General features: G+C 47.0%; 1 protein-coding gene across 6 annotated transcripts; it reads right to left on the bottom strand.

The window, feature by feature from the left end:
- Window positions 1-2,913: 2,913 nt before the first annotated feature.
- Window positions 2,914-12,640, bottom strand: KAT7 (lysine acetyltransferase 7; the record flags this gene model as incomplete). 6 transcript variants are annotated; one of them, XM_079547030.1, is made up of 15 exons in its annotated part: window positions 2,914-3,015; window positions 3,651-3,757; window positions 4,232-4,378; window positions 4,561-4,654; window positions 4,955-5,095; window positions 5,908-5,997; window positions 6,304-6,495; window positions 7,339-7,449; window positions 7,598-7,696; window positions 8,380-8,469; window positions 8,712-8,794; window positions 9,357-9,596; window positions 9,793-9,969; window positions 11,257-11,404; window positions 12,626-12,640. In XM_079547030.1, 15 exons carry the CDS (start codon window positions 12,638-12,640, stop codon window positions 2,914-2,916), a joined length of 1,836 nt encoding a protein of 611 aa, XP_079403156.1. The 6 variants fall into 6 exon arrangements, with proteins under 6 accessions (XP_079403156.1, XP_079403157.1, XP_079403158.1 ...); XM_079547031.1 differs by lacking the exon at window positions 8,380-8,469; XM_079547032.1 differs by lacking the exon at window positions 9,357-9,596.
- Between the last annotated feature and the right edge of the window lie 9,682 nt (window positions 12,641-22,322).

Below are 22,322 nucleotides of genomic sequence, written 5' to 3'. Positions count from 1 at the left end.
TGTGGGTGAAACTGTGAGCGGTTGCATGTCTCACCCTCGGTCACCTAGCGATGTTTATGGCTCTCTGTATGACTCACTGCTTAATTAGTGTTTGCATTACCTAAGGATCCTGAAGTCCCAGCCAAGAGAAGACCCCGTCATGTTAAGGGCTGTACATGCAGGGAGGCAGCCTGAGAACACGCAGCATAAACAGAGCAGGCAGAGGAAGAGAAACAAAGCAGTGAGAGGGGCTGGCTGCCCCACAGCAGAGCAGCGGGGGAACTGAGCCCCTCATCATCCCATCTCTGTACAGTTATCTACAAATTAAGCCAGGCTGTATCCTCCTGTGCTTAGAAAAGTAAATCTGGCAACTGGTATTATGCAAAACCGTGCTCAAGTTAAAGCAGTGCTCCCATACGTGTGTATTTCCTAAAGTGGTATTATTTTTACTGATATTAAATGGTTTTGTTATTTGGGAAAGGCAGAAACAGGAGCCTCGATGTGAGTTAGCAAACATCACTGTCTGTGGTTCTGATCATCTGTTCCTCATGTATCTCAGAGATCACAGCCAACAAGGTGCTTCCTCTCAGCTCACTTCGAGTCCCAAGCCACAACCACTGACTTGTTGGCCTCACTCTTAACAGCATCCTTGCCTCTCTGCAAGCTCAGAGCCCAAAGAACATCCCCTCTTTTTTCTTTTCCTCCCACTCAATTGACTCCCTGGAAGGAGCTGGAAACTGCTGTCAGAAATTCAAAGATCCAAAATGTTCAAGCTCAGCAATGAACTCCAGCTGCTATTTTTCAGAGATCAAAGATTTCACTGCTCATGTCCTTGCACAGTACAGGGAGATCTGGACACGGAAGCAGAGAACGTTAGAAATCAGGGACTACCTGATTTCTAGGGGTTTTTTAGGGTAATTCCTTCCTTCTTAGAACTTCAACTCAATGTGCTATCCCAGTTTTCCATGGCAAACTTGCTGCTGGCAACATCCACACTCTCCTCCTGGCAGCCTCCATGCAGGACCAGCTCACGTGAATCCACGACACAGGGCATCAATCTCTGTGACATCCAACCTCGAGGCTGCTACAATCGATTCCACCAGGCACAAAGATGGGTTCCAAATCAGTTCCTTGAAGCCTAAAGCAGCAGCATTGCTGAACTGAAGATGCAGAACAGTCTATCTAACAAGAAAATACAGGGCAGGCACAAACCTGAGCAGAGAACATGCTTTATTGAGAAGTAGATACAAGAACAGCACATTCTACCACATCATGGGAACAGGGTTCAGCTTCTGTACAAGAACGGCCTTCTTCCCTACTCCACAGATCTACTTTGTTGGATATTTTCATGAGTAGCTGTATTTAGTTACAATACAGGAGCAAAGGGCACGAGACAGCAAAATTCAGTAATGCCCACAAAGTACACATCATTGACTGATGATCTGGGTTTTTTTTCTTGTTTTTTTCTTTTTTTTCTTTTTTAAAGAGGCAGAGAAAGGCAGACAACCACCAGAAGGGCAACAGAGAACTTTTCCACACAAGGATGGGTCAGTGGTTAACAGGAAACAGCTCCTACCTACTGGTATGGTATGCTGCAAGTGCTTCACTTCAGTCACCATTCAACAGAAAAGCATTGGAAGGATGAAATCAGCACTGTACGACGCTGCCATCGCCTGCTCCAAGTGTGTCCCCTTCTTTTAATCACACTGGAGCCATATAGCAAACTTGTGGCACAAGGACAGTGGTTATATTTGAAAGCCATTGCATGATAGTTTCATCTGGTGCTGCTGATGGGACAGAAGAAGTAAAAGCTTTCTTGTTTTACAAAGACAAACCAGGATGCACTGTCAGAGAAACAAACCATCCACACAGCTACGTGAAGCTGCCACTGATGCACAGAACATAAACTGTAGGCAATCCAACAACTGGTGATATTTGGATGTCAGGATTTCTGTGGCCGTTTGGATAAGGCTGGCAAATATTTATCTGTACTGAAGATTTTCATTTCTTCAATCTTGAGGAAAAAAATCTTCCTCAGTAGAAAGAGGCCTACGATCCAAAACACCCCCAGCGAAATACGCTCACGGGCTGCTGCTGTGGGAAGGAACCCACCAACTCCAAGAGGAAAAGCAGGCAAGCAGCAATACACAGGGACAGAAGTGCCTCCAACAGAAGTGGTAGTGCTGTAGCTCCAGGAGCACACACCAAGAGCAGCTCCATGAAGCTCATCAGACTGTGACACCCTCAGGCAGTCAGCTTGCACTCCCTGGGATAACGCTAACAATCACACCGCTCGCTCCTAAGATACATCAGCTTCTGACTGCACAACCTTAACTATGTGAAGACCTACTGGATTGTAGGAGAAAACACTGCCCAAAGAGGTGGCGTGTTGCTTTAGTACAATTATTTCATACGTGGAATGGAACAGTCCGTCAGACAGGACTAGTTACAAATGCTGAAGTCAGTGTAAATGGCAGCTCGCTAGGAAAACAGCCTTTCTGCAAACAAGTGTTATTAGACCTTGTTCCAAAGCCACAGAAGTCACCTCCGTTACGTACAAAGCAAGGAACCTGAAGGAAGAAACAACCAGGTAACGGGACACAACACAACCTCATCGGAATGAGAACATGAGGGTGAGACCAGTGACTGGACAGGTACAGTACCAGATATCAGAACTCCTTGGGCCAGCGCTGCTAGGAGCTTCGTGTGGGTCCTACACAGATCCAATCCTTGCAACCTCATTGAGGCCGAAACATCAAGTTCCTCAGAACTAGCTTCTGGTGTGCACAAAAGATCTGGGCCAGAACAGTACCAAGGGGAGCTGATCTTTTGGGAGGGTACTGTACCAGCCAATCACAACAGCAACAGGTACAACAGAGATCCCGAGGGTACTTCCTACTGCTGGGGTTCACTGGCTTCAGGAGTGACAGACAGTTAAGTTCCCTTTGGAGGGGTCCATTTCAAACAGCTGGGATCCATTATCTTATTGCTGTTGGATCTTTTTGCCTCTTTGGCTATCCATTCATCGATCAGATCCTGGGGACAAGAGCACGAAAGGGTGGGTTAAAGCAAACAGGCTGCGATGAGAGGATTATCCAAAGTCCAACGCCAAACATCAAAGTCCAGAAATCTGATCAGCCCACTCCATTACTGCTGAGCACGTCAAAAATATAACTCCTATTCCACAGCACTTTCTAGAAGCACTTCCAACCACACTGATAAGGCTACTTGTAGCTACAAAGCTTCAGGAAAGAGCGCATCAATGAGAGAAACTGTCCTCGTTGGGGGCTTATAACTCATTGTCCATGAGGATACAAACAGGACACATGCAGGATTCATTTCACTACTGTGCATCCATTTGCTCAATAAAGGTTAGGCACAATGAGGGGCAAGAGAGGAGTGACAATTCCCCAAAAACTGCTTACAATGAACAATGCTCTTCCATACATCAAGAAAACGTCAGTCTGTGCAGCCTATTTCTACACTGGTGAAGAATCATGCTCAATGCCAGTGCTGCACTTCACTGCATTTCAAAATGATGGTGCTTCCTGCTGGAATCAAAGGCAGGGAAGCCCCAGCACCAAAGATAACACTGACTTCATTAGTTCATGTGAGTCCAACAGCTAAATGGCAGGAAATAAAGGTGCAGAGAGAGCTATGAGAAACCTTACCTGTCTTTTCAGGACCAGGTGTTTTCCCTTCCAGTACTTCAGCATCTGCAGTGCCTGCAATGTACTAACAATGTCGACAGGGTTTACTGCAGTCTCCTGGCTGATTTCTGCAAACCAGTATCAGTTCAGGTTAGAACAGAAACAAATTCCACGGCAACAGTCTCTGACAGTTAGTTTTCAACTCAAGTCTCAGGCATCACATTGGAGGTGATAAACACAAAATGCCTTGCAGATGGTGGAGGCACGTGCAGCACTATTGCTGCTGCCTGACCTGAAGCCTCTGACTGCTCTGGTTACCTGTAGCACTGCTACACAACTTGTCTGTGGTCAATTCACTTGCAAAATATTTGAAAGCTTTTCATATTTTTATAAGAAGTCGATCCACGCTTTAAGAACTCCTCAAGTTGGATTATTTTTGCTGTTGGATGGACTAAAAAAAGGAGCAACATCCAAACAAAAGAACATTCCACCAACTGTGCTGCTACACAAACACGTGCAGCAGTGCAATGAGCGTGACCTGTCTCATGTTTGAGGTCGCACAGGCACGCTCCTGAACCAGCTCGTTTAGGTTGAAATTATACCTTTTATAGAGATCTCTTTCCCTTGGAAATTATGCAGGTAACGAAGGAGAACTTCCTTCCAGTAGCTCCTGTAGCTGATGAGACCCAAATCAGACAGAGGTCGCTCTGGAGAGCCGACTTTTTCTTCTACTTTAGAAAGCAAATAGCCTGTAAAGAAAAGGAGATTTATTTCTCCTTCCCAAACTGCTCCCTCCTGACTGCTACACTCTTCAGAACGAGAAGAAATCAGCTCTAATAAAAACTGCTGCACATCTAACAGATGTGTTAGATACTGGGTGAGATTATTATACCAAACTGAGTGTTTCCAGAATGATTCTCTTTATACTTACTGAAGTCAATGAGCATCTTGCCATAGCCTTGCCTCATGTACTGGGGCATTGTCAGGATACAAGAGACATTGTAATTGAGAAAAGAATTCTTCTCCTACAAATCAGGAATACACAGAACAAGTTAACAAGTCTAGATCTGCACAAACAATAGGCTGCATCATAACCCTAACAGACAGAACAAGCCTGTGCAACTGATTCAATACAAGGTGAAAGCAGCAATTTCAGGAATTCCTGCCTAGCAACCAGTAATGTGATCACCTGCATCAGCCAGTAGGTGCTTGGTGCACAGTGCAAAGCTCAGGGTGGCAGCACGTGGAGCTGTACCTGAGGAGCAGCCACTTGCACTCTCACCACCACTTCTAACAGGTTTATATGCAAGAAGAAAGCAACCAACCTTAGAGAAATATCCTATCAGGTGGCAGCCAGTGTTGTCAGCTTCTGTCATGACATAGAAGAGGAAGGGTTCAACATCATAATACAATGTTTTATGGTCCAAGAAAAGTTTTGCCAGCAGACATAGGTTTTGACAGTAGATCTAGAAACAAAAGGAGAGCGTGAACAAAAACAGACATAGATGGGAAATACAAAGAAAGTTCTGCATCATCCGAGAAATGGCGTGGAGCCTTTCAGATAGAGCAGCTGGGCTGGGGAACAATCCCATTTATGAAGAAATTGGATAAGGTGAAATTTGCAAGGCGGGAATTTCTGTTTGTGATACCAATCTCTGGATGCTCAAAACATCACATCCTCAGTGAAGGGAAACAGAAGGTTGGAGCTCAGCTTGTTTGTGTGAATCCCATGCTTCAAGGTCAGCTGTGGTAAATGGAAAAGCCTCCTCCCAACTTCCGGCAGTGCAAAATTTAGCTGTGAATCTGTTTTTCTGTTCTTCCCTCTGAAGCCTCCAGGACTGGATGCACCTACAGACTGCTGCTACCTGGCACTGAACCAGTGGCTGCAGATTCATCTTCTACCCTTCAATTGAGGGTCACCCCCTGTAATATTAGCCTACTTTCCACTCTAACACAAGTTTGAATGTTTCAGTTGAATGGGAGATGCAGTGGCAGTGCACTGAGGCCACACACAGAAGCTCCCCATTCGTTTTCAGAAAGGGATCCTGGCATAAGCCCCCAAAAGCTACTGATCCAACACAGTGCAAGAGAACAGGGGAAACTGCTTGTGCACAACAGCAACGAGGAATCACCACAATGAAAACGCAGACAAAACAAACATCAAGAATGGACAGACCTGACTGCAGCAGCCTTTCCACCACTAGAGAGAGAAAGGGCCGTTTGCATCCTGTTTCTCTACAGGAAAAGCAGTGCTAGGCTTATTAATACAATTAATTACCTTGTTCTTTTTCCCATCCACTTCAAAAACTGAAATGGAGCCTTTGCGGTAGATTTCATCACCTGGTGGATGTTTCCAAACACATTTTGCCTATGACAAGTAAACAAAATTAGGGTGACACTACTGTTTTAAAGGCAGAAGAGGTTACAACAGCTGCTGGATACACCAGGAAACACGCAGACCCTTTAAATTCAATTCTAGGTCCCATTTCTGAGCCTCTGTAACCCACTGAACAGAGCAGAAATCAAGCCTGCATCGAGGAAAACTTTCTCTCAAAACGACTCAGAATCTCCTCAGCTCTCAAAGTGAACTGACAGCAGTGACAACGTTTACAAACATCCACATGCTCACACCTGATTCAAAGCTCAGGAATCTGAGATCCTCCCCAGCCCTTACCATGTGTCTGCGCAGTATCGTCTGGCTCTTCATGTACTTGAGGCAGAACTCACACATGTAGAGACGTCCCAGACGAGCGTACTCCTCTGGGTAGGGAGAATGGTACCAGGTGTCCAGTTCATAGCGGCCAAAAGCGATGGTTTTGATCATATTGCTGCCTTCTGTGATCTGGCCCTGGAGCCGCAACTTTTCCTACGGATGAAACACGTGAACAGCTACTAAGAAACCTTTTAAAGGGGTGCTGAGAGGAAGGGGCTGTATGCATTTCCCTCAAGGAGATCCTTCGCTTCACTTCACCTCCCTTGGCAGGGGGGTTGCTCTCGATGATCTCTAGAGGTCCTTTCCAACCCCTACAATTCTGTGATTCAATCCTGTGAGCTCTGTGACCTAACGACACCTCCCACAAACCCCTCCTCAAGTCAACTCAGCCTGAGCCCCGTTCACAAGCGACAGCTAGCGGTGGAAGGACTCAGAAAACATCTTTGAATGCTTCTTCCCTCACCTGCAAGGAGAGACACAGCCTAACTCTCAGCCTTGAGATATCCCAGATACCAATGCCACTGGTAAGCGTCAAAGAATCTTTGGGTTCATTTCTGGAGATGGGAGAGCACTGGAGATTTGAAGAGCACCTACAGAAGCCTCAGCCACAATAGAAGGATTTCAACCCCGTTCCACAGTCACCAAATACTGTCAAGATGCTTTCTGTCTTTCCTTTCTAATCATTCCTTTGCTGCTGTTTCCACAGCTGGAGCTGCCCATTCCCTCACTGAAAAGATACACCTCTTAAACGAGGCTGTCACTAATTATTCCTCATCCAAGGCATTCATCTCTGCAGACATTTAGGTCCACCTATACTTTCAGTAAACCTACTGAATGATTTCAGCATCATACCTACTCTAACTTTGCTGACTCGGCTGGGCTGTGGGCGCTCACCTTACAGCAGATTCTCTCTGTACAAGTACAAAAGCCCTAGTACAAGTACAAAAAAGCCCCTAACCATTAAATTTCTGAACAACTATCAGTTAGAAGGCTTACCAGGTCCTCAGATGCCCGTGCTTGTGCTCTTCGGAAAAGCTCAAGGTCATACTCACTGGTCAGGTTCTCAAGAAGAGGTTCCCTAGTATTGCCATAGGTTTGCCTGTGTTCCTAGAGCAAAACCAAACCAAAAAAAGGAGTTTTCACTGCTATTCTAGGCTGTTGAATGTTGTACCTTTTTGTAACTGAAGATGTTGCAGGATGACACCTTAGTGGTTTCATTCCAGACACAAAGGAATGAAAGAAGTGCTGCTTTTACCATGTATTTTTCTTTTTGCTCCTTGCTTAGTCCTGAATTCCTCTTCTTCCTGAGTTCAGCTACTTTCTCTTTGTATCGAAGCTGTCTCTCTGTTGGTGCCTGCAAAAAAAAAAAACAGTTGGAAAGCTTCATGAGTCTTCATGCACTTCTAATATTCACCTGCACCTCATCTGAAGGAGCTCTGTGTTGGCTTCTATTTTATCAGGTTTGTTGTCTCCAAACCAAATCCTGCATGCACGAGATAAATGCAAATATGTAAAATGGAAATCTTTTCTACTTTCTGTAGCCTGCCTTTGTCAACACACCTAAGTCCCACAAGACAGGGTGCATTCCTTATGCACTGCTTAATCACATGGAAAAGCTCACTGCTGACTCATCAGGTCACCCTGAGTCTCAATCAAGACTCATTTGAATTGAGGAACATAATTCCCCTGCTGGAATTATGCAGAGTAAAATGGTGGCATGGAAATTCTGCTGTCACACACATGAAAGTACACGGAAAAGACCACTGTGAGAACAACTCCAGCCTCCTCTGTCATATCACTGCCCAGAGTCACCTCTCGGCTCTCACTGGCTGCTCCAGGCTCTTATGGAAGGGAGAAAATGAATTTCCCCTGCTGAAACAAACTGGAGACTGCAAAAGGGAGCCTCGGGACTCAGCACAATAGCTTAACTAAGAGGTAAGGAAGGGAGATCAAGTTAAAGCCGCTGTCACTAGAAACACAACTGAGTTTTTTCCACTCTTAACGGAGCAGCCACTCCACCACGTGCAGACTGCCCACCTGGTGCCTGGTGGCGTGCCTGTTGTTGTCGTCCTGCCGATGGGCCAGCATCCTCTCCTCAATCTGCTTATCCCGGCTCTGCGCTCGCACCTGGAAGTCAGAACCCCTCAGTCAGCACTGCAGCAAACTACTGGCAGAGCTTCCACCTTGTCCTCCGTTTCTCTGTTTAGCTGGATTTTCTAACGTGTAACTTATAAATTATTTGATGCACAACAAATGCTGCTGTCTTACAGCTAAGGACATCAGTGGAAGATGTTACTTCCTGTGCACAAGCAAGTCTTGGTATTTTGTTCTATAAAAGCATAAGAAGATGAAACAGAAGACTTCACTACCTTGCACTCATCTGCTGACAGATTGTGATACAGTGGGCATCCTGATATGGAGAAGTGCCGCTCGTGTTTTCCAGTTAGGTGTCCTGTAAAGGATCAGGAAAAAGAGAAAGCTGTTAACATAGGATCATTAACTGCAGCCCAGATGGTCAGACACTGCATATGAGCTTCTCAAGAGAGGCAACTCCATTTATTAACACTGTGGTAGAAGGAAAACATTTCATGGTTCGTGGCACAAGCCGTAAGAACAAAGAAGGAAAATCCTTTTCACACTAACTCAAAAGCTGCACTCCATGCAAGCAGCCACGTATATTAGAAAACTGCATGCATTTGTTGCTGAGAACCTTTTCTCTTCAGTCTGAGATCAATACCCTCACATCCAAGGCTCGGCATTCTCCTCCCATGCCTGTGCTCACTCACTCACTCTCCCAACTTGCTCTTTATCCCATCGTCCCCTGAAGACCTCTAGACAGTAAAGATATACCCGTGGACATGCTCCATAACCCTTTTCTGCACCCACTTCTCAGTAGTGTTTCTGATTCCAAGCAACTGCTTACTGTTACGTTGTACAAGTCAACGGAGGGGGACTTAATATCAAGGCAAAAAAAAGTAAATAAATCAACAAATCAATCCTGGAACTGAAATTACCTAAAGAGTTACACCCAGGAGTGGGACATTTCATGTTGAAATTGTAGCTTTCATGGAAGCGGCGGCGCTTCGGGCGGTGCGACAGGTCACTTCCCGAATCCTTCATGGACATGTCCTTGGCAATGCTCTCATCGTGGGATACGTTTGGACTGGAGATGTCAATATCAGACTCTGAGGAAGGGGCATTCCCAGTGGGGGTACGAGGTGGAGACTCATCGTGATCCGCCGCATTTTTAGTGTCTGAACGAGGATCCAGATGTTACAAATTTGCCAGGAAAAAAAAAAGCTTTCAATAAAAAATAATACGTAAAGCAGCTCTGGAGAGCTGCCTCAAACCCTCTGACCCGAGGATACCACACTGTGCCCAGGGAACGGAGCCGCATATCCTCTCCAACAGCATTTTGCAAGCTCTCAGCACCTCTCTGTGCCTACGTACCTCTGTCAGAAAAGTCAACCACTTGCTCTGTTTCTGATCCAGACGAGCGGGTCTGCCGGAGCGGGTATTTCTTTGGGGTCACAGGGGCAGGCTGCTGCTGGCTGCGGGTCACCCTCCTCGTGGAATAGACTGGTTCTTCTGCTCCAAACGAGGGCGGATTGCGAACCGGGCTGGAATCTAATTGCATGGAAACGCCATAATTACACCCACAGGAAGCACTGAATGCCAGTGAACCGCCTCACATGTGCTCTGATAGCACCACGGGGTAACAGCACAGGATTCTGTGCAATCATTGCACATTATCGCTGATATGATATACTCTTCTAAGATTAAATCATCACTTCTACAAACACCGATGGACCTGGAATTTGATTCACTTTCTCTGAGATAATAACTGAATCGATCAGGAATTACAAACAGCTCCCATTCAGAAAGCTTGTAGTGTTTAACTTGGAAAACAACCATCAGCATTTAGAAAACTCTTGAGAATATCAAAGCTGCTTCTGGTATGGAGGTACATTTGGGACACCACGTATGGTTTTACAAAGACATGCTGCTCATAAGACAATAAAACAGATTATTCTGCATGAAAACAATGCTTTCATACCCTAACAGCATCATAGGCATCCCACATACCAACCCAAATCGCTCCTCCTCCTGTTTTTGAGGCCTAAACACCAGATGACTGTGCACGTTAAGTTTTTTTTACCTACAAGAAAATCCATCACAAAACAGTGCATGCACAGATGGAAGGAACAAACTTACCTACTGTCATTTTCTTAATAGCTAACAGCCTAGGAATTGCTATCCGAAAGCTAAAAACGAGGAGGTGGACACATGCTTCCTCTTTTAAATTGGATGCAAAAGTAGAAGCATGCAAAATTTGTTGACATTTGTTACATCAGCAAATCCTGAAAACACATCTTCCCTTGCTGTATAGAAAACCCCAAAGAAACAAAGCAAACGACAGCAACTTTTATCCCTAAATGCTCCCTCTCTAGCTTGCCTATATAATTATATTTAACTAACAGGATAAGTTAACAGAGTTCTTACATAAATCAGGCAAAGCAGAATCATGGGTTCATACAATCACCAAGGTTGGAAAAGACCCAAAGATCACCCAGCCCAACCATCCACCCATCACCAATAGTCTCACTAAACCACGTCCCTCAACAGAATGGGTTTGATTTCTATCTCCTCTAATAAAGAAACAGCTTTACTTTTAGAACTGAGGATGCTCAAGTTTTCCTTTCTGCCACCACTGTGATCCTTACGTTGCGCAACCTCATATGTTTGCAATCTGCAGTCAGAAAGACTGGATTTTACTAAAATACAATAAAACCCAATAAAAAAAGTTATGTATTTGCATTTGGGTGCGAAACTCCACGTGTTTAATCTGTGAAAGTGAATGTGGAGCAAACCGAGCCTCCTGCCAGTGGTGTGTTTAAGGAAATAGATCTTTACCTTGGGAGCTCTGGCTGAGCCTGGCTGAGGAGCGGGTCACACGGGCGGATCGCCGTGATGTGGCATCGCTTTCAGAGCTGTCTGTATGCTCCGGATCTGTGGAGAAATCGGAGTCCTCTGTTCCATCCGAGCTGCTGCCCGCGTTCCTCTGCAACAACAGACGCAGACGTTAGCAGGGATGCTAACCACAACCACACGGAAAGCAGGTGGTGATAACGTAGAGTTGACACAATCACAGAATGGCCAGGGTTGGAAGGGAACTCAAGGATCATGAAGCTCCAACCCCCTGCTACATGCAGGGCCGCCAACCTCCCCATTTCATAGCAGCCCAGGCTGCCCAGGGCCCCATCCAACCTGGCCTTGAACACCTCCAGGGATGGACGGGGCATCCACAGCCTCTGGGCAGCTGTTCCAGCACCTCACTGCTCTCATAGTGAAGAAATCATTCAGACTAATAATTTCACGCCAGACAAAAAGCTTTGTGTGTCATCCATACAGCATCGTCACCCTGAAGGCCCAGCTGGGCACAAGGGGGAGGTGGTGAGGAAACAGACGGGCTCCGCCAGGGGATGCGTTGGTTGTGCATCACTGAGAGCAATACGGGCTGGGAAAACAACGGAAAGGAGCGCAGCAGGCAACGAACGCGGCTGCGTTCACCCGAGGCCGCAAGAGTGGCTTCTGTGAGAAGAGCAGCCCCGAGAAAAGAGGCGGGAACGGCACCGAACCCCTCAGAGCGCACACCGCCCTGCGCCGCTTTGTTTTGCGTTCTACAGCGACTCGTCGGCCTCGGCCAATCGTAACGCACGTGGGTGGGGCCGAAAAGGCGATTCCGCCAATAGGAGCTCGAGGAGAGAAGGAGCATGCCGGTAGGGTGTGACTGACAGCGGGCGACAGCCAATCACTGAGAGCTTCGCTCTCACAGAAACATCCACCCCGGGGGCGGAGTGGGATGGGGGGAAGGGAGGAACAAGGCACGCGCGGGGAGGTGACCGTTGGGAGCGGAGATGGGCAGCCATGGAAGCCAATCAGTGGCTAGCCCGGCAAGACAGCCCAGCCAATACGGCGCCGGCTCTTCGACCGTCTGTCCAATGGGAGAAACCGAGAGGAGGGCCGCGCTGCAGGCGGGGGGGGGGAGGAAAAGGGTAACCGTTGGGGGCGACGAGTGACGGGCGGGGCGGCCAATCAATGCTGCGCGGGACTCTGCGACAGCCAATGAGGGAACGAGTAGGGCGGGCGCGGGGGGGCTGAAGGCCGCTATTTTCCCCCTGGTTTTCTACCGGTAAGAGGTAACTGGAAGGGACGGGAAAGCTGGAAGGCTCCGTCCTGAACCTACCGCTCCCTCCCCAGCCACCTCCCCGGCTCCGCTCACCTTCCTGCGCGGCATCCTCGGAGGGGGCGGGGGCAGCGAGGCTGCCTGGTCCCCGGCGCCCCCGGCTCGTGAAGCGGCGGTGGCCGCCGTGTTAGTGCCGGCGGGCTCCGTGGTGACGGCCGTGTCGCCTGCCCTACGGCACGTCTGCTCCGGCGGCGCCAGCGCGCTCCCGCCGCCAGCCCTGCTCCCCGCTCGGTCCCTCACGCTTCCGCCGGGACACGGCCCACACCCCCTTGTCACGTGACCCCGCCCGAGACTCACGCCAGCGGGAGCCGCCATCTTTGTTTGGGCGTTCCAGCGGCGAAGTTGGTGGCGGCCATCTTGGTTTTGGGCAGAAGGGCTCTCGGCGGGAATCGGGGCGCCGGCGGCGGCCATGTTGAGTGAGGGCGTGAAGTCAACGAGCACCGCGGACCTCCGCGGGCGCCATCTTGGAGCCGGGCAGAAGCGCGCCGTCGGGGTGATGGAGTGATTGGGTGGAGGAAAGGCGGTGAGTCCCCGTTGATTTTTACGGCGGAGGCGGGGAGCGGCTGCCGGCCCTCCTCGTCAGGGGGTGCCGCCGTCTGCCCTGCGCACGGCCTTGCCTGGGCCGCGGCTGCTCGCTGTGGCGGGCGGGCCTGGGCGGGCCTTGCAGGCCTGAGGCGCTCGGGGCCTCCTCCCTCCTTCCCTCCCCTCTCTTCTGTTCCTTAGACGGGCCTTTCCGTCGGTTAAACTTTCTCTTCTCCTCAGGGGGAGGTTTCTATATATATATATATGTGTGTGTGTGTGTGTGTGTCAAGATTTACCCGTGTGTCTCTCTCCCAGCTCGGGTTCCTGCAGCATGGAGGCGGTTTTCCTTCGGCCCGTTTGTTCAGACGTGAGATCTCTTTGCAGCCAAGGTTATCTTTAGGGATTATCGAATTCTCGGGGTTTAATCCTTTATCCCGTGTCGCACTTCGTCATGCGAGTCCTGATGCTTCTTTCATTGCCAGTTGCTGCTGTGAGGTGTGCTGGATCTGTGGGATGCTGGAACGCAAACCTGGAGGAAACTGAGGGAGCTGGGCTTGTTCAGCCTGGAGAAAAGAAGGCTGCGGGGCGGCCTTATTGCAGCCTTCAGTGCCTAAAGGGAGCCTGCAAGCAGGAGGGGAATCAACTCTTGGAAAGGGGCGATAACGGCAGGACAAGGGGAATGGTTTGAAGTTGAGGGAGGGAAGATTGAGGTTGGATGTCAGGGGGAAGTTCTTTACTATGAGAGCGGTGAGGTGCTGGAACAGCTGCCAGAGAGGCTGTGATGCCCCGTCCATCCCTGGAGGTGTTCAAGGCCAGGTTGGATGGGGCCCTGGGCAGCCTGGGCTGCTATGAAATGGGGAGGTTGGTGGCCCTGCATGTGGCAGGGGGTTGGAGCTTCAGATCCTTGAGGTCCCTTCCAACCCTGGTCATTCTGTGATTCTGTGAGGAACTCAGATGGAAAGTCTGCTTTTGTCTAAAAGGAGAGGAATGGGAAGCTGCGTGTGTGCTATGTGAGCTGGGAATGTTTGCATTGGTGGCAAATAGGGATACGTTTTGTGTAAACATTTTGCACACTCATCCCCTGAACAACCCATTCATAGGAATCTGATGAGTTGAGTGTCTCAATTTGCAGTAGAAAGCACTGCAGGAACGCAGTAATTCTTCCAACTTCATGAGAGGAATGGACTGACAGGAGCTCAAGCGTGTCTCAAATTGCATTTGACCCCCAACATCTCATGAACTCTATATAACAGCTGTCAGACTCTTAGACTGACCTGAAATGCTTAGTTTAAAATATGATCTGCGTGTAACTAAAGCTGTTGCCTGAAAGGGCCGTAGGAATGGGAACAGAGGAAAACAACACACTTCTCCTTAATAGATAGAGAAGGGAAGCGTTGGTCTGAATACATTATAGTTGTTGGTGAGACCTTGCCAGAGTGAATGTGCATCATGTTGCAAACTGATGAAGGGCTTTAATGGAAATGGAGGACAGTCAGGGGCAATGAAAAAGCTTCTAAAAGGCTTATCAACCACATCATCTTTTTTCTTCTTTTTTTTTTTTTAATCTTTTTCTTACATTAAGTAGACTCTATCTGTGTTAAAAGAACTGCAATTAGCTTAAAAGGTGGTTTCAGCGTAACATAATTGGACTTTGTAAGTATCCAAATTGAATTACAGGTTTGCTTGGATGAAAAAGAGAGGAGAATGTGATGCCTGTGTAAATTCAAAGGGTTACAAGTTACCACATCCCAGTGAAAGAGTCGCTTGTCAGTGGTTGCTGGAGGATTCCTCTTTTGTAAGCTATGCATCACGTGAGAGCTACATCTTTTAAGTATATTGGATAAAACAAGAAAAGCATTAACTGGAACTTCTAGGTGTCACTGCCATTCTGAAATAACAAGTTAAGTACTAATGCATGTTAGCAGGACTTGTCACCATCAGCAGGATGTTACTGGAAGAACGAAGCAGACAAGCAGAGGTGGGTGGTGCTTAATAACTTTCCTAGAGGTGGCAGCCGTTGAATAGCAGCCAGGAATCCAGTTCCCCATGAGGTCTGATCGTGTCCTGCTGTTTAAAATGGCCACGCAAACAGTTCTCTGCAGTTTGAAATGATGTAACTCTACACTGCCCAGTGTGTTTATACAGTAAGGTGGTAATGATGGCCTTACATCTGTGGAACTCTCGCATGCTATAAGAAGAATAGTGGTCAGTTGTGTTATCATAGAATGGCCTGGGTTGAAAAGGAGCACAGTGCTCACCTGGTTCCAACCCCCTGCTGTGTGCAGGTCACCAACCAGCAGCCCAGGCTGCCCAGAGCCACATCCAGCCTGGCCTTGAATGCCTGCAGGGATGGGGCATCCACAGCCTCCTTGGGCAACCTGTGCCAGTGGCTCACCACCCTCTGGGGGAAAATGTGTTGTGACCATGGCAGAGCCGTTAAGTCCCCTTCTGTATTCATACGTGCACATAATGATAGGGTAACGTGTTGTTGCCATGCTCCTTAAAATGCCTCCCAAATTTAGGCTGCTTCTGGCGGAAATAAAAATCCATGTATTGTTTTAATGGATCTGTATGTGGAGGATGTGTGCGCCCGTGATTGGCTCTGGAAGGTTCCATTATCGACATTTGTTGGAGCTGAAGTTGAAGGGCTGCTGCGGGGAAAAGCAGATAAACTGGAGGAGATGCCTCCTTTGTCGGCTTCACCACTAGATGTCAGTGCACGAAACTGCAACCCGAGCAGGATGGACAAATTGAGAATCAGTGGAGGAGGAGGAATGATATTCTCTACTCATCCTTATGCCTCCTGGGGGTTAAATTCCCTTAATAAGGTCCTGGAGACACGTTTAGTGTCTTCACTGTCAGAATGTTCCAGGTAGGAAATGAGGAATTTCCTGGTGTTGCTTCTAAAGGAAGTTTAGAAGGTGCTTGATGATTTGAAGTTTTATGTTAAATGACACAAAAATGTGTGTTTTGCTTTTCAAATCCTGGCTTTTTGAATATATACACCTTCTCAATTGCCGTGAAGGGCAGCAGGGTTAGATAACAGCAAACCTAGCTGAATCTGTTGGTGCCTTTTTATGCCTTGACCCTCACTAATGTTCTTTGAAATCCAAGTGTCCTATGTAAAGAGAGGGATCTTTTGCTGAATGTTAGCAAATACAGCCAATGAGAAGGGAATTTGCACCAAAAAAACCCCAAAATCTTTGTGAACAGGTATGGACACCAATAGGTTGAAATTAGATTGTCCAGTTTCTTGCCTTGGTTTGTGCTTGCTCTGGCACGGAGTCGGTCTGAGGGATCTCAGTAGCCAGCTTAGGTCAGTGGTGGTACAAGGTAGGCTGCTTATGTAGGAACTGTTCTGAAGCAGAATGAATGCTTTGGGTTTTTCACTTGCTTTGCAGATCTTGAAGCATTCACTTTAATTGCTTTGTGCTCTTTTTGTTATGCTGCATTCCTACAGGGTTACTTTACCTGCTTCAGCATGTTTTAAAGCAAGTGGGACAAACGCTGGGTGATGGGAATCTGCTGTAGAAATATCTGAAGTGCTGCGTTTCAACGATTCTTGCTTGCTTTTAGGTGTTCTCTCAGACCAGCTGTGGGGGCTGCAGGTACACAGAGGCGCACCATGGCTGCATGCTGCAGCTCTCTGCAGCGTTGCCACACAGACGTGAGGATCCAAGGCTGCCACTTCACTTTGTGTTCACATCTTCGGCGGGTGAGTGGAGTTGACTTTGATGTGGTTTGGGTTCCAACCTGGTACCCTTCAGTGTCTGTTCTTTAAGTCAGGGCAGTGGAGCAGCATGAGAGAGCCTCGAGATACAAAGCTTGAAGAATCTCTGCTCCCAGCTTGATGTGTCTTAAAGGCCTGTACTGAAGTGGGTCGCTCTTACTATAAAATAACTGAAGCCTGGCTGCTGCTTGCTGGGTATATTTTTGGATAGGTCCCTGAGCAACCTGATCTACTTTGGCTCTTCTTTAGAGCAGGGGTTGGAGCCTAAATTATGTTTGCTGTGACTGGTGGGAAGCTTAAATTTGGTTATTGCCTGGATTAAACATAGTATAGACAGTGACATGCAAGCAAGTTAATTGCTGGTATGTGTATGCAAATGGCAGAAGGTGCAAAACACAGAATTTATAGAAAACAGGCTGTGGAACCTGGGCTGACAACCAGCATAGCTGTAGGTATTTTCTGAGCCTTGGCTTCTGTTCAGCACTGAGGAGACCAGCTCTCTCCTCTGGGCCTTAGCACACATCAGAAATAAACCCAACAGCAACAAATGGATTTAGCGCAGACAGTAACAGTGGTGAAATCACTTCAGACTGGGTTGATTTTCAGGTTGGCATCGTGGTGTCTTTATTTTCTCACTTCCACGTGAATGCCAGCTGTTGCACATCTGAAACACTCCAGTTTTGAGGGTTTGTTTGCAGACAGTTCAGCAGCTGATAAACGACCCGTTTCATTTCTTCCATGCCCCGTTCTCTGATAAAACAGAACAGGAGCCTGGCAAGCTGTATGTATGCGGAGGGAGTGGGTGGCATCATCATTATTATTATTATTATTATTTGTAAGCCTGAAGCTTGTTTAGATTTGAATGGATGCTGTCTTGTGGGTATAAATAGTCAGGAAAACCCTTGTAGGAGAATTGCAACCACGTGCTGTGCATTGAGCTGAAGGCCTTACAGAGCACGACTTGCTGTAGTTGTATAGGAGTGCTTTAGTCGACCTGAACAGAAGCCATCTACTCACTCCTTCCCCAGGGGCTCTGGCATGCAGACATCTGAGTAGAGCCTGTGTTTTATGGCAACAGAAGGAAAGTCAACCCAGTTTGGCCTGCATCTGCTTTGTTGTTTTGTTTTGTTTTTTTAATTGTAACGGAAAAAGGATCCAGGCTGAGTCTGAAAGCAGAAGTTTTACACTTAGTTACAGCTGAATATAGCCACACTTCCTGCTTTCCTCCCTCCCCTCCTCCCTGCCTCCCCTGGGTCTCATAGCATAATCTACTTATTAAATAGTTGCAATAAAAGTACATTTTGCCCTAGCAGGACTAAAGCCTATTGGTAGGGAAGATATTTTTATGCCATCCTTGTCCTGTTCCTGCCAAAATGAGGGTGTTTTTTGGACTCTTGTCTGCTTTTGGATTTGTGATCTGTTCCTTTAATACATTCCTTCCAGTCTAGGCAGTGTTCCCCAACTGCCTGGCACTGATGTTAATGCCTTGCTTCCTAATCAATCAAGTCCACTCCATGCTTCCTTAAAGGAAAACTCTGCTCATGTTGTTCAGCCCAGTGACACAAACTTCCACAGGTGTAAGAAACGTTTGTCACTGGCAAATGGCACCAATGTGGGATGTGAAGGCCAAACTTTAATCCTGTTTGGCACCTCTGAGCCTCTGGGCAGTTCTTTCCTTAGAACTGACTTTGGTACTGCGGGCAACCAGCAGAGATTTAGTAGCTCAGTTTCCAGCTGTCCTAAATAACTTGATTATAGCAAGAACTTCGAGGCTGTTAACAAGGGGTCATGTGTGTGTATGGTGGGGGCAGAATTTGTTTTCACTTTCTCCAGCAATGAATGCAAACTGCCTGTAAAATGGATGGGGAATGTAACTGGAGGAAATGTGTCTCAAGATGGAATCTTGAAACTTCTATCTGTTTTTATGTTAAGGTTCACTGTCCTGTGTGTTTCTAGATCTGTATCTAGAAAACAACATAGAGTCAAACAAGTAACGATTGGGGTGAGCAGTGTTACTGCTTTTGGGGGCTTGTGTCCTATTTGAAGTGCAGTGCAGCAAAATGGCTGTTCCTAGGTAAGGCTTATGTGCCAGCTGGAACTGCTGACTTCCTTTAAAACTCCTGGTTTTGTAATTATTCATGGCAAAAAGAACTGTTTCTTCCCATATGAACTCCTGGCTTACTGAGCTGTGAGGTGAGCCAAGTAGGTTATTTTCTTCAATGTCTGCATTTTTTCCTAATTACTTTGTGCCAGTTGTTACCACGCAGTTTTCTTTACCTGTGCTTCAAAATTCACAGGCTTCATGTTCTCAAAAGGCTCAGCAGTGTTTCTTCTGGAGCTCGTCTTGGGACTGCCTGGTATCCGAGAGAATAATACTCTTGTGCCAAATGCAGCCTTTTACATAAACATTTTTTTTCTGTATCACGTTTCTAACATTTTCTAATGTGATTCAGTTTCAGGAAGCAGAGAGGTGGTGCTGTGTGACTGAGCAGCTGTGCTTTGCCAGGCAGTGGCAGATGGGTGAGCTAGAGCTCTCCTTGCTGACTCTTCTCTTTGCCAGCTGAAAAACCAGGGGCTTGCCTATCCTGAGAACGTAAAGCTTCTCCTGCTGTTCTTCAACACGTTCCCCTAAGCAAGCTGTCGTTTCTTCATAGTTAACATTTTACATCTACTGCAGTCTTGTATTATTTTAGGAAATTGTATTTATAATTTCTGAACACAAGTGGTTGGGAAAGGCAGGAGAAACGAGGTCATCTCTTCAGGTAACTGGGAGTTGTGATTGTAGATTGCAAGTCCTGGCATCCTTCAGGTAACGCCAGCTCCTGCATAGGTGCATGGCCTGGCACAAGAGTGGGGATTGCTCTGAACACCTTCATACTAATGATGATAAAGAAGCAAAGCAGAAATCCTGCGTCCAAGTTCCTTCAAGCATGCGATGAAAGGATCCCATGCAAGATAGTAAATTTCCTTCTGTGTTTGTTTTCCAGTAGGATGAACTTCAGGGTCACAGCAGTGGGAGGCTGTTGTAGCGGGTAGAAGGAAAGCAAGCAGCAGTGGATGTGCTGAAGGTGCTTGTTGTGCTTTGTTATGGCTCTTCCTGCAGCAGGCACTGCTGCTTGCACTATTTGTTTTTAAATGAGAGCTGCTCTCCTGGCTCTGAGTGCCTCCCTGGTTTGTATCCATCTGTCTGTTCTCCTCGCTCCTTGCATTCGTTTACATGCTCTGTTCTGATGCGGGCAGTGCTGGATGTCAGTGAATACTTGGAGGTGCAATCTTCCTTTCTGTTTTATTGATGATTCATGCTGTTAGGAGATGCTTCCTGCCTTTCCATGACTTAGAGAAAGCAATCCATTTCATAACGTCTCCTTACTCTTAGCAGAGCTTATACTTTGTTCCCAAAACTCCCACTGTTTTCACTGCAAGCATGACCAGACTGTGAAATAGCTTGGCTGGTCTGGTGAATAATCTGTTAGACTCTTTTAATAAACGGCAGTTGTATTTATCTTACTCCATAGGGCTTTTCATCTCAAAACATTTGAGTGCAGAAACTGTCCAGTAGTGAAATGCAGCCGTCTCTCTTGGAAACAGAGTGGGAGGCAGACAGGCGTTTTACTACACGGTTTAGAGTGAGAGGAATTTTGTTTAAGGACAATGAGGGAAACTGAGCTTGTGTGCTCAATGACCCTTTGATCTTCCACGTTCATGCTGAGCTGATCAGGACTTTAAATCTAAGCTCTGTCTGCTCCTACCCATAGCGAACGGCCAGAAATGTCCCTCATTTAGGGCCCGAGCCTGCACTAGAATGGCAGCACTGCAGTGACATCTGTTCAGCCTTGCATGTCTCCTGTCTGCTTGTTATTTCTATGTGGCTGTTCTGGGGTGGGTACTGGTTGTACTTGCAGGAGTAAATGGGGGAGGGTAAAGCCAGAGCTGTTAAACAAAGTTATTTTGCTGCATGTTTGTAAGCTGAGGAACTGGGCAGCACTGCAGCACTGAAGGCCGCTTTCTGGAGCGTGCTGCTTAGGTCAGTCCATAGCTGTAAGAGAACCCTAAAGCTGTGTGGTGTTTGCTCGGTGTGATGAAATGACTGTCTGCCTAGGGCTCTGAAAGCTGAGGAAAGTTAACCAGTGGTGAGGTTGGTCAACTCTGTGTGAGGAGAGAAGGCTGTAGAAACAGCTGTGGCAGATGCAATAGGAGTGGACAGACAGAGTATGATAACGTGGATCCTTGACCTGCAGTCTTTGAGCAGTTGTAAAAGCTTGTTACTTCTGCTACCATGCAGCACATCATTAGGAAACTTAATTACTGGGAGGTGACTACATTGCGTAGGCTAGAGCGTAGCCTGCAGGAATGTAGGAGCTTTAATTTTACAGCGCTTGTTTGTGGTGTATCTCTCCCCAGCAATGGCACAGCAAGGGCTGATCTTGCTGCACATGAAACAAACTCAGCTGGCTGATAGTGTGCAGCTCATCTGAGCTAGCATGGCTGCAGCCCCTTGATAGGTGACAGCTGGTGATGTCTTGCTTCTTCCTATGTGATAAAGCAAAATGTGGATTTTTAAGGCTTGGAGGAAACATTTGATGAAAGCAAAACTTGGACTTGAGACAACGTGATGCTTCGCTTAGCTGTGCTGAGCCACTTTCATTGGAGTAGTCCTTGCAGTATTTATAGCGTGAGATATGGTAAGAACAGCCAGAGGCACAGCTGTGTGACCTTTATGCTAAAACAAAACAACACAGAGGAGTGAATATTTTTACTTTGTTCCAGCTGTAAGTATTGGGTTCAAATTGCAGTGCCTTAAAAGTGTGGCAAAGAAACTGAAAGGTGAATTTGAATTCATAGGCTGGAAGGACTGACAGAATCCTGGAAGAAGGCCGAGTGAGCTGCCAGCAGCAGAAAGAAGTCACAATTCTCTGTTTGGCCTTTAAGAACACTTTATGTCCCCCTGAACGTCTTGCTGCTGTGTGTACTGGGGAGGAGATATTTTCAGGAAGGGCATCCTTGATATGAAGGAATGTCTGTATGCAGAATGGCAGCCAAACTTTGAAGTTCTGCTTGGTGTGATTTTTTTTTACCTTCTTTCTGCCTTGGGAGCTGGAATAGGAAGAACTGTTGGGAAAGCAGGCACCTGAGGACCTTTGCTTTGTTTGAAACTTAATTTCAGGATGAGAGAAGGAATGCGTAGATAAAAGCATTCACCAGAAAACAGTTTAATTGTTCGGCTCCCGGAATTGCCCTTAATGGTGCTGCTGTTCTGGAATGTTCTCCAACTCTTAAGACAGTCTTGAACAGAGATCACTGTGCCTCTGTACAGCTGCGATTCTTGAGTGTTATCAGATCTAGCAAGGAGTACTGCAAGAAGAGATAGGGCCGATTAGTTTGATGGGTGGCATTCTGTTTGTTTACCAAGATCTAATAACCAAAGCTGTGGCTTTTATCTCATCTTTGGTTCCATCAGGAGGTACATTCTGTCCTCTTTCA

This window comes from Tetrao urogallus (genome assembly GCF_951394365.1).
Source record: "Tetrao urogallus genome assembly, chromosome: 26".
NCBI lineage: Eukaryota > Metazoa > Chordata > Aves > Galliformes > Phasianidae > Tetrao > Tetrao urogallus.
Note: the sequence above shows the minus strand (reverse complement) of the source record. Positions and strands in the feature narration are given on the sequence as shown.